The 16426-nt window shown below is 40.7% G+C and overlaps 1 protein-coding gene across 1 annotated transcript in view; it reads right to left on the minus strand.

Moving 5' to 3' along the window:
• The window catches only part of MYL10 (myosin light chain 10), a 99761-nt gene that overhangs the window by 5229 nt on the left and 78106 nt on the right, over positions 1 to 16426 (minus strand). The window contains exon 5 of the mRNA XM_063956055.1: positions 2927 to 3005. Coding sequence (XP_063812125.1) covers positions 2927 to 3005 — 79 coding nt within the window. The remainder of the gene's footprint in view (positions 1 to 2926; positions 3006 to 16426) is intronic.

The following is a 16426-nucleotide window of genomic DNA, read 5'->3' on the forward strand; positions in this document are numbered from 1 at the left end:
GTCTAGAAATATTGTAAAGTCGGGTAGTCTGTCAATATAAGTATTTATGTTAAACTTTGATCCAGGTTAAGTCTCCCATATCCAAAAATCCAGTATCCAGAATATTCCGAAATCCCATTCATTTTGGGCACAACTGAGATAGTGATACCTTTGCTTTCTGATGGTTCAATGTAAACAAAATGATATTTCATGCACAAAATGATAAAAAATATTATTAGCTTCAGGCTGTGTATATAAAAAATAAATGAATTTCGTGTATGTACACATACTTTGTTTCATGCAAAAAAAAAAGTATTACAAATATTGTATAAAATTACCTTCAGGTGCATAAGGTGTATATGAACATGAATGCATTCTGTGTTTATACCATCCCCAAGATATTTTATTATGATATGCAAATATTCCAAAATACAAAAAATTCTGATATCCAAAATACTTCTGGTCCCATGCATTTCAGGTATGGGAGACTCAACCTGTAAAATCTTTTTTTCCAAAGATTAAAAGAGCATAATATTGAAAAAATATCCTGAGATGGTAATAAAAATTATATTTTTATTTACTTTTAGTTGGTTTCAATTTGCATAATTGTTCTGCTCAAAAAAAATATATCTCATAACGCATTTGGGTGCAGAATTTTGTGGGTTTCTGCAGCTGATTTTGACTTAAAATTTTGAGACAGGTAACGCATCAAACACATACAGTAACAGCCAGATAAAAATGTATATCTTTAATTATAGACAAAAAATTCTTAAATATAGAATGTGTAATTTACAAATACAGTGCAGAATGTGGAAGCTCCAAATATAGTACAGTGCCAAATGGTAATGCTAACATTAAATTTGAAGATGTATCGCCGAAACTGTGCAACTGTTATCCTACGAAGTTCCACCACAACTTTAGCATTTGTACTTTAAGCAAGCACTATTTCATTTTCCATAGTAATCAAGACAGTTCCATTCCTGCCCTTGGGTTGGGATCCGGTCTCTAGGTTGACATTAACTAGGTCGACCACTATTGGTCGACAGTAACTAGGTCGACAGGGTCTCTAGGTCAACATGTTCTAGGTTGACAGGTCAAAAGGTTGACATGAGTTTTTCACAATTTTTTTCTCTTTTTGACCTTTTTCATACTTAACAATCCACGTGGAAAACGATTGGGAACAGTAACCTTGCCCAAAGTATGGCAAGCGAAGTGAGCCATGCGAGGGGACGCGGTGTACTAATTGTGGTACCCGGTCACTGTACGGAGAAAACAACACCAATTTAAAAAAACCTCATGTTGACCTTTTGACCTGTCGACCTACACCATGTCGACCTAGAGACCCTGTCGACCTAGTTACTGTCGACCAATAGTGGCCGACCTAGTTAGTGTTGACCTAGTTACTGTCGACCTTGCATACTGACCCCTTTGGGTAATGTGTAACTATTTAAACGCAGTGTAGCGCTTATTCAATTGAATAAATATCTATATGCCATCAAAATCAGGCCATGTTTGCATAAATGCCAATATGTTTTACTGACTATCGAGGATGATTATTCTACAGTAACATGGAATCAGTAACATTGGTTCTATGCATATAAGGACACTTGCTTAACAGTAAGGACTCTAAAAAGTTTTTTTTTTTCAATCAAACTGAAACACCAGGAGGCCTGATGGTCCTATATTAAAAGCCACCACATACTGTACATTCTTTTAGGTCACAAGCAAGGGCAATTAAATGTCTCTAATATGTCCAAGTAATTTGGGAGGATCAAGAGTTTCAATTATGTAAAAATACATTATATGAGTTAGAATTCGTGTGGATAAAAGGGATTGCCTGGGTTGGGGTAGGATGAGACACATGGCCGTTCTATTAACAGTATATATTTAATCTAAACCAATAGATAAATAACTCAGCGCTATTAACTGGATATGGTAAAAAGCTAAATCCACATTTATTTATACATATAAAAAAATCATGAAAAGTTGCAACTTCATACAAGGACAAAGTTAAATATAGGGCAAGCACAACACAGTAAACGAAGATATTACCACTTAAAGGAGACTGGGTTATACAGTACATGCATGTATTGTCCATGGAGGGTAGCCACAGTCCTGGGGATGTACACAGCAAGGATTCCAATTATTATCCACTGATGCAGAAAAGCAAGAGACCTTTTGGCAGCTTGGTTATGGACCTGTTGTAGTCCTATTGGAAGCTCCGGTCTGTAGCAGATTGTGAATCGTCGTGAATTCCCCTTTTTGATATGATGCCCAGCTCCTGTATCACCAACACGTTTCGCTGTATGCTACAGCTTTGTCAAGACCTTGGAGCTGGGCATCATCTGATATTTGCTACCATTTGGAGTTACGCCTAGAGGTCCATGAATATCAAAAAGGGGAATTCACGACGATTCACAATCTGCTACAGACCGGAGCTTCCAATAGGACTACAACAGGTCCATAACCAAGCTGCCAAAAGGTCTCTTGCTTTTCTGCATCAGTGGTTAATAATTGGAATCCTTGCTGTGTACATCCCCAGGACTGTGGCTACCCTCCATGGACAATACATGCATGTATAACCCAGTCTCCTTTAAGTGGTAATATCTTTGTTTACTGTGTTGTGCTTGCCCTATATTTAACTTTGTCCTTGTATGAAGTTGCAACTTTTCATGATTTTTTTATATGTATAAATAAATGTGGATTTAGCCTTTTACCATATCCAGTTAATAGCGCTGAGTTATTTATCTCTTGGTTTATGCATTTAAGGGACTAACTATCCCTTGTAATCAGCAGCTGATGGTAAAAGCTCCTCTTTTCAAAAGCGCCAGATCCATTACCTTGGTAATTAATCTTTTATATTTAATCTAACAATCACAAGCTTCGAAAGATACATTGATTGGGTACTGTTCATATTGAGGTAATATAATAAAACCAATATACTTACTATTCTGCTTTTATATGGCCTTTACCATCAGGATCAAAAATCTTGAAAGCATTTAAAATGGTTTCTTCGGGGTCCGTGCCTAGAACAGACATTTCATTTTCATAAAACATCTGTCTTCATTCAAATCATTTTACATGCAAAGCTAGTCAGTTCCACATTAAACTCTCTCCCTAGATGACTTAATAAATGATGAGATATCCCTTATCTTCTGCTTCCCTTTTTAGCCCCTGTAAAGAGACCACAACTAGAAACTACTTTAGCACCTCACAAACTTTAAATTACTTAAAGAGTGACAGGGCCTGGGGGAGAACTGTCAAGTGCCACTGAGTGAAATGAACTTATTAGATAGCACCATCATTGACGTCTCACTCAATATTTCCAACAAAGTACATTACTGTTCTGTCTGTTACCTGCAGGGCAATATCATTATTACATTTTCTTTGCTGGACACCGATAAATGTGCTCGGAGGGGATCACAAAGTTAAGTGTTCTGTTGAGATTGAGGCCCACTGTTAAAGATCTTATAATATTGTACAGGTACAATTCCTGTCAGCCTCTGTAGCATATATTTAGCAGTATACAGTAACTGTACAGACTTCCATCCATTTCAATTAACCCACTGTGTAACAACCATGAATGATTACTTAAGGTCAGTGAAAATGGTCAATAGTGCTGTTCTAAACCACTTTAAATAAGGATACCCTAAATCAGTACATGCACCCTACAAGCCCATAAGGCATTGTCTATCACTGTCTCGTATAGGGTGCAACTAACGGTCACACTTGGATAGAGCAAAAGGCATAGGACCTGGAAGGGTATAAATTACTCGGGTCCAGGTTTATCTGGGGGTAGGGAGTCTGCTAGGTACCAAGGCCAGCTGTGGAGGAGGAGAAATGCCCCGCTTTGTGGCAGAGCGCATAGTAAAAAAATTTTTGTAAAGGGGAGGAAGTCTTGCCTCACAGATTTGCCCATGCCCCCTATATCCCCCAGACCCACTGTATCTCTCAGTGGCCTTGGCTGAAGGGACAGTGAATCAGTAGTGTCAAAAATCACTTTAATGAATGTCTAGTAGTACATCTAGCAAACATTAATTTATTTGTTTTCATTTAATAACGGCCAGCGTACATGTGACATAGATGATAGTGAAGGGAATCCTTTAAACATACCTGTAATTAACTCGTTGGCAAATAAGCCAATAAAAATGGCTAGACTAGATGAACCAGTTAGTTCTTATAATCTGTCAACATTTCTCAAGAGATATACGAGCTGAAGGCCCATGTAAATAACACAGAAGCAGAGAACGTATACAATTACACGTGTACAGTCAGTCGCACACATCTCAAAATGCGATAAAGCCGTATTCACTAGGTTCACACCAGGAGTAACAGAAGGTTGCAGATGTGGCTGGACAGTGTTAGTGGTAAAGTCACATTGCCTAATTTTAACGATAACATTGGCTATAAGGTTTTAGTAAAACTAAAAACTTCTCTGATATAGCATAAACAACACTCTGTCATGTGTTAAAAAAAGAAAAGAAAGCAAAAAAACAATCAGAAGCAGTTACAGTATTTGTTTCTGGCGTAAGCCATCATCCTCAGCAGGTATTTGCAGCTGTTCTCAGGCATCTACAAATGATACAGTTGGACAAGCATGTATGCATCTCTGTGACAGTCTATATCGGTATTTAATTATGCAACTAACTGTTGTACTTTTATGCGCTCTGCCACAAGGTACTGTATTACAGTACCTACGTTAGTCAGCCCCTTCCGTCTCTCAAGGAACAAGTGGCAGGCTAATGTAAATCTATTATACACGGTATATACTGCTGTAAATTCAATTGAACATCAGCCCTATAATGTCCATTATATTTACTAGAATAATGGTTTCTCGAAGTAAGTCAGGATTTCTGTACCAACTCGGGGTATAGCAGGTGAAGGATCAGGTAGGTTTAAGGAGTGTTGTACTACGTGTTCTGTGAGTGCTGCAGCTACTATGAAAGGTAAGCATTGGGAGTGGGAGGCGGTCAACATCCCGCTGGACGGGATCCCGGCGGTCGAAATACCGACGCAGGAATCCCGACCGCCACAATCCCGACATATTTTCCCTCCGTGGGTGTCCACGACACCCATAGAGGGAGAATATAATAGTGTGCCGAGTGTAGCGAGGCACCGTGCCCGCAGCGTGGCGAGCGAAGCGAGCCCGCAAGGGGCTGCGTTCCGCTCGCCACCCCTGTCGGGATTGTGTGGTCGGGATTCCGGCGTCGGTATTTCGACCGCCGGGATCCCGTCCAGCGGGATTACGTACTGATCCCTTGGGAGTAAATATACTGCTTATGGAGGTTTTTACCGAGCATTCACAATGAACGTTGTCCTTTGGTTTTATGGATGCCTTAAGTTCTGTTCTAGACAAGGGCATAACTATAGTGGGTGAAGGGCGTGCCATTGCTATGTAGCCGAAAAGCTTAAGGGACCCAGTACCCAAGTCATAAAGTTGCCTACCAAGATATGGAATTGACTGCTAAACAAATGGATCCCAGCCTGAAAATGGTTACTTGTCAAGCTTCAAGATGATGGCTGTTCCAGAAACGGACAGTTTACTGAAATGAAGTAGATCTCCATACAAAGTAGAATTTATTGCATTGGTAAGTATTCCCCTTAGGTAGGAACCAGTTGGTCTCCGACCCTTCCTCCCCTGTATTTAAACATACTTGAAACTTTAATCGTCTCAATCTGGAGGCCATGCAGACTTATACAAGTCAAAAGCTTCCAATAGGAATGGAGCACTTGAAGTATCAACATCGGCAGATAATGTAAAAAAAATGAACCAGGGAATTTCTATAGGACATACAGTAAAAGGAACAACCACTATAATGAGTGGTGTCTCCTAGAAACATTAGGATGTGAGCCCCTTCAATGGGGGGAATTCAAAAGTTATCGCACCTCAATCTCCTATCTAAAATGATGGTAGATCACATGGGCGATATTAAATTGATCCCCGTTATCGGGCTGATCCTGCCCATTAGTGTCGGGTTTAGCCACGTAAAGCAGCTAAACCTGACTAAACAAATGGGTGCAATCCCGAAAAGTGCAGTTTGGGCACCCAAAGAGGTCACTTTTCACACATTTCAGCATGCACCCCCTGGGGGGTTGAAGCTGAAATGTTAGCACCAGCAACCGTTCACGCCTAAACGGAACTACAATTGAATAGCTCCATTGGGCACCATCTGCTGACTGTCAGCGCAAATTGCAATTGAATTCTGCCCAGTATGTTGCTATGGGGCCCAAAAAGTTCAGGTAACCAGGTTTTCAACCTTGGCAGGTTAAGAAGCATCAGATGTTCTGGAATACGCAGCCAATTCAGAATATCCAAAGGTCCAATCTGCAATATAATGTATAAAGCCAATGCTTGCCAATCACCAAGGGAAACAGTCAGCTGCAGGACAATCTTGGATCTGAGAGCCATTTTTAGGAGGTTAAGGTTTCTGCCTGTGTCTGCTTCATCTTGGGAAATTGATATTAGGGTCCCCTCAAATTCCAAAGCAAATGCTCTGTCACCTAAACATTTCAGAATTCAGCTTGGGCCTCAGAGCACTGGATACCATTAAAATGTTAAAGACTGTGGACATGATATTGCTATTTTGGTAGTGTCCTGTCTGGTCCCCACCACTATTGCATTTTGGGGATTACTTTAATCCATAAACTATGGTGGTTTTTATATCTGCAGATGCTGTGGCATGTACCAAAATGATGGTTGGCAATTTCTCAGCTTGCTCTAACCCAGGGCCGTCTTTTCGGATGGGCTCAATGGGCACTTGCCCAAGGGCCCCAGGAGTATAAGGGCCCTAAGCTGATAGCTGAGGGTCCCCTCTTTCCAGGGGTACCAGATTTTTGAAAATCGGCCCTAGGGAACCGGAGATATCTGACTTCAAAACAGTGGTCCCCATCCGAGCCTGTTAATTGCTCTTCCCAGCCAGATCTCTCGGGTTCTGTCTGATTTAGAGTTTTCTGAGGGTATACTCCAAAAGCTGGGACTCTCCACTTTCGGTGGGCACTGGCATCTTGTCTCTACTATGCCCAGAACCAGAGATATCAGCCTTCCAGCAGCCAGTCCCTGCTCCTGCTCCACATACCTAATATGCAGTTTTATATATTCGTTGTTGGATTGCTCTGGCTCCTGAACTCTGATTCCCAAGTCCCTCCTGAAAGGTGAGACGCTCTCATTTTTTATCCCATTCAAAGCTAAGAAATCTTTTTCCAGGAACTTGATATATCTTCAGTCAAGCAAGCTTGCCTCTCAGCAGAAAATTATGAATATTAAGCCCACTCCACTATTGACCCCTCCCCTACGTATTACACATCCCCTACCACCCTGGAAGTCATGTACCGAGGCCCCTTCATTCACCCCAATGCCCCCTTCTACAGTTTAGTGTTCTCCCTCCCGCCCGATTTCTGCAGTAAAGGAGTAATTAGCAGAAATTACTGCTCCAGGTCCTACATGCTGAGTGGAAGATACCCCCTACCGCATGCGGACATTAAAGCTGATAGCACCCCCCCACCCCTACCGCTGGAGGATGGGTAGGGGCCCCAGTGCATTGCTGTGCCCAGGGGCCCACGCTGCTGTTAAGACGGCCCTGCTCTAACCAATATGTTTCAGACTTGTTTAATTTCCATTAGATCTCGTTTAGCAGGATCAAGTAGTTAGTTCATTAGTAATCTCATAGAGGCTAAAGGGAGAGCTGAGGAGACATCAGAGAGTTTAACAGAATCCTTGCCTATACTGTTGCAGTCAGATTTTTCCATTTAATCTGAGATTGTATCTGCATGTTGTGTCTGTATAATGTTGGGATCCCACTCCTGGGGCCACTGTTGTAGACCTCTTATGAACTTCTTCACATCAGTCTGGTATTTGGAGGGTTTGAGGTATCAGGGGTTACCCCAAGTTTGTGCCTATTTAGTTTTGCATATTTCCTTACAAAATAGTATTGAAATACTCATTGCACAAATATTTTTTTTTCCGTTTAATAAAAGTACGCTAATATTGAAAAAACAAGTGTAATCTCTTACTGTCCTATGGCAACACATTTTCTGTAATAAATTCAGACCTGGTTTTGTATTAAACATACTGTATGTAGGCCAGTGTTAGAAATACTGTAAGTTGATGTGTCCCTGATCAACACACTTATTAAAGCAACAATTAATATTCTGTTACAGTTTATTTTATATCTACTTTATTACATATAAATTCAACTTTCTATTTTTTTTTAACACTCTGTCAATAAAGCAAATGCAGTTTCCTGGGGATTTATGTCTTCAATAGCCAAGTGCATCACTTAAGATTCACTTGAGCAAACTGTCAATAAAGGAAATAAAAATCTCCTGAAATATACTTAAGGGCAGAAAGATGCATTATTGTAGTTCGAAGATTGTGTTCTCAGTGCCTTCAAGGGATCACTGAGCGTCTTTCCTTTTCAATCAATATCTCCTTATGCTCAGTTCCCTATTGTCAATCATACTGCCGGTGGCAAACACGAGGCATTTCACAAAGCCTGGGTTCCCACCATCTCATACAGTGTTGTACATTTGTCTCTCACTATTTCTCCAGGCTTTGTCTGAAACAGTGTCACATATAACTCATCCTTTATTGATTAGTTGGTAAATAAAGTGGTCCTTTTGATGTGTATCAAAGATATTTTCTCTACAAGCTGCAAATGCATTTTTATAGCACTCAATAGAAAGCAACATGTGGTTAATATTACAAAAATAGACTTTAGAATAGAAGCATTTGGCATGACAAGTCTTATGTATTCCCCCAGTTACTGTTGATTAATGTTAGGGGGAAAAAAACTGAATTACTCAATCCATTTATCCAGCAATTGGCATACTGAAATATAAGCCCCCAGCAATTAATTGCTTTTTAGTGGTGGGTTATTTAAAGTGATTTTTTTATTTTATACTTTTTATTTAGAGATACCACTGACAGATTTAATTTTTTTCTTGTTTTGTAAAATAAAAATAATTATAAACTAAAGGCAGTGCCACTCTGGACAACATGAACGATGAAAGATATCGTTCATTATTTTTCCCTTGAACTTACTGGACTCCCGGATGAACGATAATGAACGAGATAGAGCGACCACATTGAGCGATTTTATGAACGACTGAACGATATGCACCGTGTCTTCAGTGATATAGCCAGAATTGAGCTGCAGGGACAGATGAAAGACTACCTAGTTTACGACCTGGGGAGTGCGCAGCATTCATCGTTCATACCGGTCGATATATTTTTAACTATGTCGCCCAGAAGGGTGAAAATTAGCAATATAGTTTAAAATATCGTCCAGTGTAGCTATGCCTTACGATAACAGCAATTCTTTGAAAAAGGAAAACTTTGTCCAATTTCACTGGAACATGTGGGTTTTATTTATTCAGAAGTGAAAACTAAATGTTTTTTTTAATCTGCTGTGTTTTCAATCGATTTTAAGCAAAGAGAGTAAATCTTGTAGTAGATAATAAGGTTTATCAGTGAGGAATTCCATAACTACAGTATAAGAAGGCCTGTAATCACACAGCTATGAGATAACACCTAATATTCTTACAGTATAGTGTAGAATACGGTCTGTATTATTCCTTATAACACAGAATTCAATTTGGAGCACAACATTTTGATTGTACTGTATGATTTATATGACATATTTATTTGTGTTTTGCCTTTCCTGACTAACATATTCCATTTCTGAACACTTTTAAAGTGACTTATGTGACACAAATCGCATCCCAAAGTACAAAATAAAATGATACTGTATATACCAAACATTAACATCACTTTTGCAATACAAGGCAATTTTGTGACATTCCATTTTAACATATATTTTGAGTAATTCAGAAATATAACACAAAATCGCTTAAAAACTCCATATAAGCATAAAATTCATCAAAGCAAAAAAACAAAAACAATCAAATGTAACAAATTTGTTGCTGAATTAAAACAACAAACAACAGGGCGGCCAGTACATGTATAAAAGACACTAAAAGTTAGGGTAAGCTGTATAAAAGTATTTTTGTACAGTATAGCACTATGGGACTAATTCAAGATTGATTGCAAAATAACATTTTCCCCTAATGGACAAAACCATGTGCACTGCAGGTGGGGCAGATATAACATGTGCAGAGAGAGTAAAGGCCCATACACACTGGGCGATTTTCAGCTGCAAGCAGCACACTTTTGGTGTTTTGAGCTGCTTTCAGCTCAAAACTGCCCTGGCGATGAGCGCTGATGCGTGCCCCCGCATCATGAACGGCAGGGTGGACGGCTTTCCATAGTGTCCTGCTATGGAAAGCTGTTCACCCCCGCTGACATCTCTTGGCAGGGAGGGAAATAGCTCAGTGTGTATGCACCTTTAGATTTGGGTGAGTTATATTGTTTCTGTGCAGGGTAAATACTGGCTGCTTTATTTTTACACTGCAATTTAGATTTCAGTTTGAACACACCACACCCAACTAATTTCTACACTGCAGTTTGAGTGTGCACCGCACCAACACACTCCGAGTTAGTGTCAGTGAAACTGATTAAACGGCATGCTCAGGCTGCAGTGCATCACAGCCAGGGGGGAACCCGGCCACACCAACCGGTATCACTGAGGTCTGAGGCGCAAAGGAAATGGAGCCTCACTCAGCTGCTCCAGCATCTCTGTCGGCGCTGCACATGGCTCTCTGGGATACTGTGACTCATACTATCCCAACGGGCTGCAGGTGGGTCTCTGGAAGTGAGTGTCTCACAAGACTGAAGGTGGGTACACACTAGGTGACATGCTCTATGTGTGCAATGCTGCCTAGTGTTTCCCCGCCCAGGGTGGGGCGGGTGGCAGCAGGGCGTACACACTGAGCGATATGAAGACAATATCGCTCAGTGATGTCACGCAGCGGCCGGGCTATGCATGCAGCTCTTGGACAACAGTCAAAAATGAGCTGCCTGCGCAGCCAACAGCAAGGGTCGGTAACGACCCGCAGAGCCGTGCATCGCTGGCCGGCGGCGGCATACACACTTGCCGAGAAAGTGATCAATGTCGCTCAGGAAGGGTGAAAATGAGCGACGTTAAGTGTGTATGTACCTTGACTGTGTGTGCGGCTGCAGCACCGTGGCAGCTTTAATAGTGCCAGCAGCGGCAAAGCATTGGGGTCCAGTGTCTGATTCAGGGGGGAAAGAATGTGGGGGGCTCCGGGACAACCGTCCATGTCGCCTCTCCTTTAATCCGGCCCTGATAAACAGGTGGTATAAATATAAATATTAAATAATAGTGTTCATACTTTTAAACAAAGAGAACATCTGTCTGACTGTTTCCTCATCCAGTATTAGATATCACACTTAGATACATTGATAAAATAATATAATGAACATCATGTCTTAGGCTAACAAGTCCACACTAGCGGTGAGTTTAATCTCTTAGCAAGAACAAAAGGACCGGAAATATTATACCTTACATCAGTAAGAGTCTTCTTCAAAAAGAAGGTGTTCATGTATCATTGCTATAAAATAGTATTGGCGCTACAAAACTGGGGCTTCAACCAACACTTAAAAAAAATCTGGAGCTGCCAGCTTTGGTTTCTCTCAGGAGCCGCCCGCGTACAAGCTGCTATCCACTCTAACTTGGTAGTTACACCCGAGACAGCACTCAAATTCAACTGTGCACACAAAGTAAGGCATAAAGATTAATTAAGCGACAGAGTCATTTTGAATAACTTTCACTGTTTAATAAAACCTTTCTGCAAACTTTTCCGTACTCTATCTCTTTCTGTGTCTTCATAATCAGAGCTTGTATCAGCTGTCTTCACTGGGAGTTAATGGATGAACCCACTGAATCAATATGCATTTCTTAGCCGCTAAAACCATAATGTGCACAGGGGATAGAAGCAAACTGGCATTGCGATCGGAAACATGTTCATTTTGGTTGTAATGGAAAATAACAGCATTGGGTCATTTTGAGGGTCAGCCTTAATCGCTGTCTGTATATAATCAACCACTATATAAATAATGAATCAAGCTTTGCTTGACATTAACAGCATAGTGCGACAGTTTATTATGCAATAGATTTTTCAAGTGACAAATGAAAGGCATAAAACCATTTCATATTATTTTAGAGAAAACACAGTTGTTATGACATCCAAGGGACGGTGGTGCAATTTCTAACACCTACATATATATATATATATATATATATATATATATATATATAAAATTTCACTACTGCAACACAGAACAGGCTACATGGATATCTTACAATAGAAAGTAATCTAATACATTATCTCAAGTTTTTAATTGAGCTCTGTGTTTAGAAAAAGTTTGCAGTTGATACACGTTTCACTGTCAAGTGATTGAATAACCCACCTCTATTGGGTAAAGTGATCATCATACAACCACAATTCATGGGATAATACCCATCTCATAGTCTAGTTGATCCCCTGATGAAAGTCTATAAACGATGAAACGCGTTGGACTTATGAGAGCAGTGTGCACAATTCTGTTTAAATCTTAAACGACACACGTTCCATCAAGAAAGACACTGGCAAAGGATTAATTCCATCTTGACAGAAAATAGTGACACTTGATTTCCAACTGCAACATTTCATAGTGTGCACTGTAATATGTTATGTTTTTATGTATTTTTGTTAGATTTTAATAAAAATATGAAAATAATCTAGTACAAGTTCATCTTATAAAACACACATTTTAAGGATATATCAAAAACCTAAAAACCTAAAATAAAGGTGCTTATTTCAAATAATTACTGAAACATATTTCAGTATAGCGCTCTTTTGATTACCATTCAAATTTTATATATATATATATATATATATATATATATATATATATATATATATATATATATATAGCCATTTTAGTATTCAGACACCCAGGAGTTAGTGACATGACTTTGTGCAGGAGATATGCATGAAGATCACTACTCTCTATACAGAGACTAGCACATCTCCTAATGGATATGCTGGAAAATGCAGAAATAGTGTCTTCCCCACAAGACAGCAAAAGCCATCTTGTTCAGCAGAAACAGAGCCGGCCCTAACCAATATGATGCCCTAGGCAAGATTTTGGCTGGTGCCCCCTAGCACTGCCGCTAGTTCTGCAGGAGATGACTGGCATGAGTCAGCTGGCAGCTCTGCTAACGCCGGGTGCCTTTTGTTTATGAAAATGCATCATATTATTTGCATTACTTTGTGGCTAGGATGCACAAGCAGCTTCTGCTGATTAAAATGATATGTTGCATTGCTATATTCTGTGTGCGACTGTTGCTGTATCTGCATACGAAATGCTACATTACAGTGATTTACAGGAATACACTGCAACGTAGCATTTCGTATGCAGATACAGCCGCTGTCGCACACAGAATATAGGCATGCCGCATATCATTTTAATCAGCAGAAGCTGCTGGTGCCCTTAAGCATACCAAATGCCCTAGGCAGTTGCCTAGTTTGCCTATGCCTAAGGCCGGCTCTGAGCAGAAAAATATACTAATGTTAAAAGTATAAATCAAGCTTCCCATTAAGGCTGTCCTTGCCTCTGGAGCAAGCTATTTGTTTCATCAATTGGCCGCAGTGAAACTATTAAAATTAATGTGCTTCCCCACTTTCTTTATTTCAAACCCTACTTACGCTGTTCTCTCTCCTGCTTTCTCCCCACTGCAGACATTGATTACGTACTTTATATGGACAGACAGGTGAAAAAGACTGAGGGCCACTTTTCTTCAGCACCCCCCTACTGGGGGTGGGCTGGGGGTTCCTGATATAACAAATATTATTATGCTATCCAATTGGTTCAATGCATTTACTCGCACCCCCTGAGGGTCCTGTGCTTAGGTAGACATTGCGTCATCTATTCTCTCCTCTCTGGCAATCTCCTGTATTCTTTGGTCCACATGCTCCAATTGGCCTTCTACTTGTGCTCACCCAGTTACTAACCTTTCCCTGACATTGTGGCTTTGTTGTAATCAGGACCGTCCTAACAGCAGTGTAGGCCCCTGGGCAAAGCAATGCACGGGGCCCCTACCCATCCTCCAACAATAGGGGTGGGGGGGCATTATCAGCGGCAGCACTGATGTCCTGCGGGCGGTAGGGTGTGTTCTATCTTCTGCTCAGCATGTAGGACCTGGAGCAGTAATTTCTTCTAATTACTCCTTTACTGCACAGATGGTGAGAGATGGGGTGGGAGGGAGAACACTAAACTGTAGATGGGGGCATTTAGCTGAATGAAGGGGCCAGGGTACATGACTTCCTGGTTTGTAGTGGGTGTTTAATACACAGGGGAGGGGTGGATAGTGGAGTGGGCTTAATATTCATCATTTTCTGGTGGGAGTGCAGCTTGCTTGACTGCAGATATCTCCAGTTCCTGGAAATAGATTTCTTAGATTTTAATGGAATCAAAAACTAGAGAGACTCACCTTTCAGGAGGCACTGGTAACTTGGGGAACAGAGTTCAGGAGCCAGAGCAATTCACCAACGAATATATAAAACTGCATACAAGGCGTGTGGAGCTGGAGAAGGGACCAGCTGCTGGAAGGCTGATATCTCTAGTTCTGGGCATAGTAGAGACAAGCTGCCAGTGTCCGCTGAAAGGGGAGAGTCCCAGCTTTTGGATTATCCCATCAAAAAACTATAAATCAGACACACCCTAAGATATCTGGCTGGGAAGATCAATTAACACGCTTGTATGGGGACCACTGCTTTGAAGTCAAATATCTCCGGTTCCCCAAGGCCGATATTCAAAAATCTGGTACTCTTGGAAAAAGGGGACCCTCAGCTAACAGTCTAGGGCATTATACTTCTGGGGCCTTTGGGCAAGAGCCCATTGAGCCCATACGAAAAGACAGCCCTGATTGTAATAAAACATATTCTACAGCCCCTGCTTCCTCTCCTCTTATGCCCCTGTGGCGTAATCCAGCATTTTCCCCTGGTTTTACTCCCTCTGTCTTTACCCCCAGAATTTCCTATGGTTTTTGCACGATAGGTGTCACACTTCTGCTTCTCTCCAAGATTGTTACGTTTTGCCCAGTGCGTCTTTTCATCAGTTTCTTCATAACAGATATTTATACCATTCCCATCCCACCTGACTCTTCTCTAGACCCCTCCTTTTTTAATTCCAGCTGTCACTTGAATTATAAATGCAAAGGCCTTGTTTGCCTTTTATAGTACAGAAGAAATGAACGCCTCTCATATAATTTGTTTTTTAACTATATACAAATAAAAATAAGTTCTAGGAAAATAATCTGAATGTTATTGTGAATAATTGTATGTATAAATAGGAAACATGTGCTTAAGAGTTCTCCAGACCTTGGACCTAATTCATGTTTGTATACAAATGCAATTGCAATTGCGATTTTGTAGACTGCAGAATTGTTAATGTTGGCAAGTGAAGCTGCCACCCAGGGATAAAAAGAGATACGCCCACCGGAGCCATCACAAACTAATTCGCAATTGCGTATACATTCGCAGCCAATATGCAAAAGTGCAAAACATCAGAGCTATGGGTTGGTCTATGGCTACGCAGACTGAACAAAGCATTAGCAACTTAGGCGCAATGTTTTTGCATGTATAAATGGAGCCACACTAATAGTAGCTCCGTCTCCGCCGCAGCGCTGCCGCCGAGTCCCGCCTATCACAGCGTCGTGGACGCACGTGTGTGTGAGACGTGGACATGCCCCATTCACTGAAATGGGAGTGCCTCTGTCCGCTCCCATAGCGTATCTAGGCGCCGGATTGCCTAGCCGCACCGGGAGTGCAATAGAGCCCCATTAGATGAGCACGGCTCCATCTGTATGAGCAGTCGGCAGATACACGCCACGAAAAAGGCCACTTTTATCCATCTTCTTTCAACACTACTCTTCTCCATTATATTTTTTTAAATCCTAATATTGTCTTTTATTTGTTTTTGTCTTTTATTTATTGTTATATTCTTATTATTTTTTTGTTTTTACTATCTATTATCATTATATATATATATATATATAATACAGGAAATCCCACTTTCGTGGGAAAAGATAGCACTCTCCAGACTATATTAAATAAAGTCAAAAGATAATTTAATGAAAAGAGTAGTCTCACAGTTCATATGTGGAATCAAACGATATCCATTAGTGTCCAACGTTTCGGTCCCCAGCGGGGGCCTTTTTCAAGGAAAAATAGTAATCAGCAGTGGCAGCAGTTCAACTTCTAATCAGCATGCAGGGAAACTGGAGACAGTTTCCAGTTTCCCTGCATGCTGATTAGAAGTTGAACTGCTGCCACTGCTGATTACTATTTTTCCTTGAAAAAGGCCCCCGCTGGGGACCGAAACGTTGGACACTAATGGATATCGTTTGATTCCACATATGAACTGTGAGACTACTCTTTTCATTAAATTATCTTTTGACTTTATTTAATATAGTCTGGAGAGTGCTATCTTTTCCCACGAAAGTGGGATTTCCTGTATTGTACTATGGGCCCAGTTCCTTCTGTG

This window comes from Pseudophryne corroboree, chromosome 2, assembly GCF_028390025.1.
Source record: "Pseudophryne corroboree isolate aPseCor3 chromosome 2, aPseCor3.hap2, whole genome shotgun sequence".
Taxonomy (NCBI): Eukaryota; Metazoa; Chordata; class Amphibia; order Anura; family Myobatrachidae; genus Pseudophryne; species Pseudophryne corroboree.